The sequence below is a fragment of the Nanorana parkeri genome, unplaced genomic scaffold, assembly GCF_000935625.1.
Source record: "Nanorana parkeri isolate BGI_ZX_2015 unplaced genomic scaffold, ASM93562v1 scaffold1051, whole genome shotgun sequence".
NCBI classification, from domain to species: Eukaryota; Metazoa; Chordata; class Amphibia; order Anura; family Dicroglossidae; genus Nanorana; species Nanorana parkeri.
Window position 1 is genome coordinate 180,332 of NW_017307319.1, and position 6,000 is coordinate 186,331.

At 45.5% G+C, this 6,000-nt stretch overlaps 1 protein-coding gene across 1 annotated transcript in view; it reads left to right on the top strand.

Moving 5' to 3' along the window:
• The window catches only part of SETBP1 (SET binding protein 1), a 175,627-nt gene that overhangs the window by 27,440 nt on the left and 142,187 nt on the right, over positions 1 to 6,000 (top strand). The window contains exon 2 of the mRNA XM_018567453.1: positions 251 to 872. Within this exon, the coding sequence (XP_018422955.1) occupies positions 381 to 872 (492 nt within the window). The 5' untranslated portion in view covers positions 251 to 380. The remainder of the gene's footprint in view (positions 1 to 250; positions 873 to 6,000) is intronic.

Sequence of the window (6,000 nt, forward strand, 5' to 3'; positions counted from 1 at the left end):
CGGACAGGAAGCGAAGGGAAATCTCCCCAATAGTACATAGATGCCAACCTTACTCTATCTAAAACTTAAAAAAAAGTTGATTGTCCTGTATTGGCAAATGTGCTTTAATGTCATATTCATTACAAGGTCAAAGTTTTTTTGTACTTTTCTGGTCTTAAAGGCAACCAGCCTGGAATTGTTGAGATGGATTTTATACATCAAGACCTAATATAGCCTCTAGCTAAACTTGTCTCCTTTTTTCTTCTTTCAGATTCCTCATTCTCTCCTCCCATTGCTGATTTTGGAATAGCAAAAGCGATCACTGAAATACTTTCACCGCTAGAGAACAATTGGTCAGTCCAAGACCCATAAACTTTACTTTGCGGCCTGTTGGATTTGTCATGGAACAACGTGAAAACGCCAGCGGCAACCGTCATGGGTGTTGTGAAACGGATTTCCTGCCGTCCGCCACATCGGCGAAGGCCCCGGCCATCTCTGGTTGTGCAGGAGGAGACCCCTTGATGCCAGCCCCCGGGGCCACCAAGGCCGGTCCAGGGAACGTGGAGTCGATGGAGCCGGAGGAAGAAGACGAGCTCGGGTCGGGCCGAGACGTGGATTTAAACTCCAACGCGGACAGTGAGAGGTGGGTTACCGGAGACGGCATGGAAGAGCAGGAGTTCTCCATCAAGGAGGCCAACTTTACGGAGGGAAGTCTGAAGCTCAAGATCCAGACCACCAAGAGGGCCAAGAAGCCCCCGAAAAACCTGGAGAACTACATTTGCCCTCCAGAGATTAAAATCACCATAAAGCAGTCGGGAGATCAAAAACTCTCCAAGGCTGGGAAGGCCGGCAAAGCCACAAAGGACGACGAGAGGGTTCACGTGAGAAAGAAGGTAAGGAGGCCGGTTCTAGAATGTTAAGGTCACTTGTTCTGCATGTTTTTATGTTTTATTTTAAAATATTGCTGGTTTTTTTAACTATCTTATGCTTTGAAAAGTGAATGGTGCTTTACCCATACAAAGCAACATTTTCATTGAGTTGCTGCCAAGCCCCCTTACCCATTGGGTATGCTCCACCACCTTTCCCATTGGGTATGCTCCACTACCAACTGCCTTGTTCACCTGGAACAGAAGAATCTTCATGCAAGCTCAAAGTCAATCTTGCCAGAGCTTGCACCGGGATAAGGACTCTGCCCGCCAACCTATCCAAATCTACCCCAACCCCAAAGTGTCAACAATGGGACATGGTTATTGGCCACTCAGTCACCCAAGGCTGACCTCATAGCAGGAAGGGGAAAGAGTCTCGTGCTCCTTCCCTACCCGGAAGTACTGGGTGATTCTCTTAACCCTGCAGTTTCCATTTTTCTATCGAAAATGGTTTTGGTAAAATATTAAAAAGAGCTGATGAGTCATTCCAGCAAAGTGCTGTTAAACAGTCACATGACCATTCTCAGCTAATATGACTACAGTTAAGGGAACTCTGATGTGTTGCTAACGGTAGAGCTGCCGAGGTTTTTCAGTGGTGGCTTCCCATTGGTCTGTTGGGGCTGTACAGAGTGCTAGAAAGCAGTCACATGACCATTCTAGGCTAATATGAATACAGTTAAAGGGAACTCTGTTGTGTTGCTAGGGGTAGAGCTGCCGAGGTCATTTCAATGAGGACTTCCCACTGGTCCATTGAGACTGTACAGGATGCTAGTAAGCAGTCACATGACCATTCTAAGCTAATATGACTACAGTTGAAGGAACTCTGTTAAGTTTCTAGGAGTAGAGCTGCCATGGTCATTCCATCGATGGCTTCCCATTGGTTCATTGAGACTACACTCTGCACAGAGTGCTAGAAACCAGCCACATGAGCATTCTCAGCTAATATGACTATAGTTAAAGGAAATATGTTGAGTTGCTATGGGTAATGCCAATTGCAGTTAACTTTTTTTACTGCCTCATTGAATAAGCCTATGTGTGTGTGGATGGGTGCACTGTATCCTAGTCAGAGCTACATGAATACATTTGACCTGTGGATACCATGCAGGCGCCATTTTGTTACATTGGAAGGGCAGGTTGGTTCATTGTCAATGGTGTTTTTTAGATGTCTTTATTGCATTGGATCCTATTAGACATACAGAAGCTGTTAATCGATGGCCGTTTTTGACAGGCGAAATCGGTTTCAGCTCTGTACGGCAGTTTTCTTGTACCTCTCGGGCCAGTCGCCGGTTCCAGGCTCCATTCTCATGAGTCCAGTCGGCCTCTTGGGATGTTCTGGGAATCTATAAAAGAATCCAGAATCCTCGTGCAGCGAAGTTTGATCTGGGAATGTGCCGCCCTAACGCCAAATCTGGAACTCGCTGTTTACTTTATGAATTTGTACAATGAGCGTCCTTAAAGCGATGAATTCCAAGCATGGAATTTTCTGACGTCAGTCTGCTCTGCCTCTGCTAGGAAGAAAATGAGGGTGAATCTCTGTTTTTCAAGGAAATGTTTGTTTTCTTAGTGACTTCTAATTAGATTTTATAGCGCATGCCGTCTTCTTCTTCTTCTGGGAGCTCGCAGACTTAGCCGGGTGTTAAATGAAGTCTGTCATGGACGCAAGAGGGCGATCGGACAGGCAGACGCCAGGCATTGTTCAGGTGTATAGGTCCCCACACACCTTACGATAATCGTATGATAATCGCAGGAAATCCCACGATCGTACGATTATCGTAAGGTGTGTGGAAGCCGTGCGACCTCTACTACTGTAAGGTTGCACAACTTTTAACTTACGGACATGTTCGAAAACCCGCCGAGCATCGTACGATGTTCGGCGGGTTTGTGGCATGTCCGTACGATAAAAGCTGTACGGGCCGGTGTGCGCAAGCAATTCAAGATAGGCAGATCGTACGTTTTTTTAAGTACCTTACAACCATCGCAAGACAAAAGATTTGCAATGGTTGTAAGGTGTGTGCTCAGCCTATGGAGAGCTTAAAGCTGAGCTCTGGGCAGATATAAATGACAAACATTTAATGCAGCTCTGTAATCATTAATAGATCATTAAATGTATCTTTTAAGATACAAGCAGTGTTAGTAGTGTAAGATGAAGAAGCAGCACAAGGCACCAGTCAGCTCATGTGCTGACTAGGAGCATGCTAATAGGAGAGAGCAGAGTGCCGCAGAGATAGTTACATAGCATTTGAGGTTGAATAAAGACACAGGTCCATCAAGTGCAACCTATAGATGAGCTCATCACTGTGCTGCTTCTCTTTTCACTACCAAGTCATAGACTGGGGGTGGGTCCAGGATCACCTGGGCTCAGATGAAGTGGGTCAAATGAGCCTTGCCATCAGACTGAGGATATGTAGTGTCCAATATAAGTTCCGCGGGGGATCTCTGGATTGAAGGTGAATATTGCAGCATTAATACATCCTAGCATGGCACAATATTAAACAACAGTATGATGTGTTTATCATTAATGAGCCATCCTTGCGCTCCAGTCAGTGACTTTGACTAGGCTGAGATGATGTCATCAGTCTGCTGCAGGCAGGAGGAAGCATGACCTCCGTTTCCCCTTTCCTGGTGATCAGACATTAGTACATTATGATGGTTCACAAGGTGGGGGGCTGCATGTGTGTGTCATCTCTGAACCGGCATTGGAGTCTAGGAAGTGGATGGTGACCCTGCATGATGCCTGAAAAAAGATGGCACCGTCCTTATGGGGAGCACTGTGATCTCTGTGAGGGGTAATAAATACCTGGAAGTGATACTTAGGTGAGAAATTATGAACTTAACATGACAAATTGTGACAATGTATCCACTGTTCTTTCCCTTACCAAAACGTTCTATATATCTGCTTCAAACACTGGTCCGAGCCTCAGCTGCCTGCAGTTGCTGACTTGTATTTAACCGTTCCTGACCAATCAGCAGCTGCGTCAAGTTGGAATTGCCGCGGCGTGCCCCCAACTCGCTCTGCTGCAGCTTTTTTTCTTTTATTCATTTAGTTTGTAAGCTCGGGAATTAGACTTTGCATCCCGCTGACATCCGAAGCCACATGTAGCGGATAATGTTTGCGCAGGCCGGGGTGGCGTGGACTCAGCCGCATCAATGCAAACAGCGCCATGTGGCCTGGCCACCGCTTCTCCGGAAAAGTCATTTAAATAACAGCACGGCGGTGGACTTGGCTGCCGGCTACGAAAGACGGGAGATAATCCCTCCCGACCGGCGTCTTGATTGGCTTTGTTCAGTCGCTGGCGTTGGAGGCGAGAAAACATCTATTAGTCAGGGATGGAGGACGATGGGACGCTGGGCCGGGTCTGTCCATATCAACTGTGCCCTGACTGCAGCACAGCAACCGATAGAGGTCTACCTGTCCCGACATTCCGAGGATAGGAGATGGAAGATAGCGGGAAGTCAAATGGTAGTTCGGAATAGGCGAGATGACAGCCGCAGGTTATAAAAAGAAGAGATCAGACCGACCAAACCTCTGATTTCAGTATATGAGGATTAAAGTTTATACTGACCCCCGACCTTGCACCGGCTCCTCTCCTGGACTGAAATGGCTTCCTCTGATATCACTGCACACTGGGAGCGTCTCTCAATGTGCATTCCAAGCTGCAGCAAATCAGATAGAGCCCGCCTCATTGTCTGCTCACAGAAGCACTGAGACCCAGTGATGACATCACTGGATGGAAGATAAGGTATCTAATAAAAACCATTGACAAGGGGCGAGGGGAGGAACCAAGGAGGCAAAACATAAGATTGAACTTCAGCTTTATACTTAGACTTGAAATATAAGGAACGCTTTACGAAAAGCTATATTGATACCCTGCCGTTTATTCAATAATTTCCTTCGGTGACGAACTTTGTTATACTCGCATCGCTTTATGTGATTTATATTGTTGTCACATATTTTTATACACAGTTGATATTTAGATCACATATGTGCGGTTTTTACACATAAATTACTACCACAAAGTAGAGATTGAATAACAAAAGACGAGGCAAAGTTTATTTATTTTTTTATTTATGCATTTATTTATTTAATTATCCAATCAGTTACTTAGTTGTTTCAATTACTCCTTCACGATTTAAAGATCCTAAAAGCACTTTGAATTAGTATCACCAGAGACACGATTTGTTTTCTATACACTTTGATTACATTTTTACTATTGTTGATTAACTTTCTCAAACACTAGTTTATGAGAGAACACAAAAAGGTTGAATACACACACCAAGCGCAACATATTAGCCTACATTTGATATATTGATACCCCGATGTAGAAGTCATTTCTTATAAATGATCTGCTCATCCTGCTGGTTCCCCCTTTCAATTTGACCACGCCGAGCATTAAAGTGACATTACACCCTCAGATTTTTTAACATAAACCAATACTGTAATGTGCGCCTTACTGTAATCCATGGTAGTTTCCCTTCTCTTTACTGCTCTTCCTTTTAAATCCTCATGTCTTCTCATGCTTGAGGAGAACTTCCCTTTGCAGCTGAGTGCCTCTTCCTGTAGTGCTGGCTCAGTTTGCAAACCTATACACAGACACCGTGTATCCATTCCTGAGACAAGGCAGTCTGCTGCAAAACAGAAGTTCTGCCCCAGCATGAGAAGAGATACAGATTTAAAAGGAAGAGCAGCAAAGAGAAGGGAAACGACCATGGATTACAGTAAGGCACACATTACACTATTGTTTTATGTTAAAAAAATCTGAGGGTTTAATGTCACTTTAAGGTCAGCTTGCTTCCCTGAGCTTGCTGCTTGGAGCTACACAACAACGTGTCGGCATACCCGGCTGTAATCCCGGAGTCAACTTTGCCGCTAACGCGCCTTTCCCCCTGCCAAGCCATGCTGTGTTGAGTGACCCCCTTTGCTGTCAAAACTCTGAAGCTTCTCATAGTCAATATGGAGGGACGGAATTGTAGTGCACAGGTAGGTAGGAATCTGGTATGCAAGTTACTAATGTGTGTGTGATGTAATTCTGCTGCTCACTTGCTGGCAGTTGAGACCCCCCCCCCCCCCCCCCCAGGGGGGGGGGGGGGGGGGGCA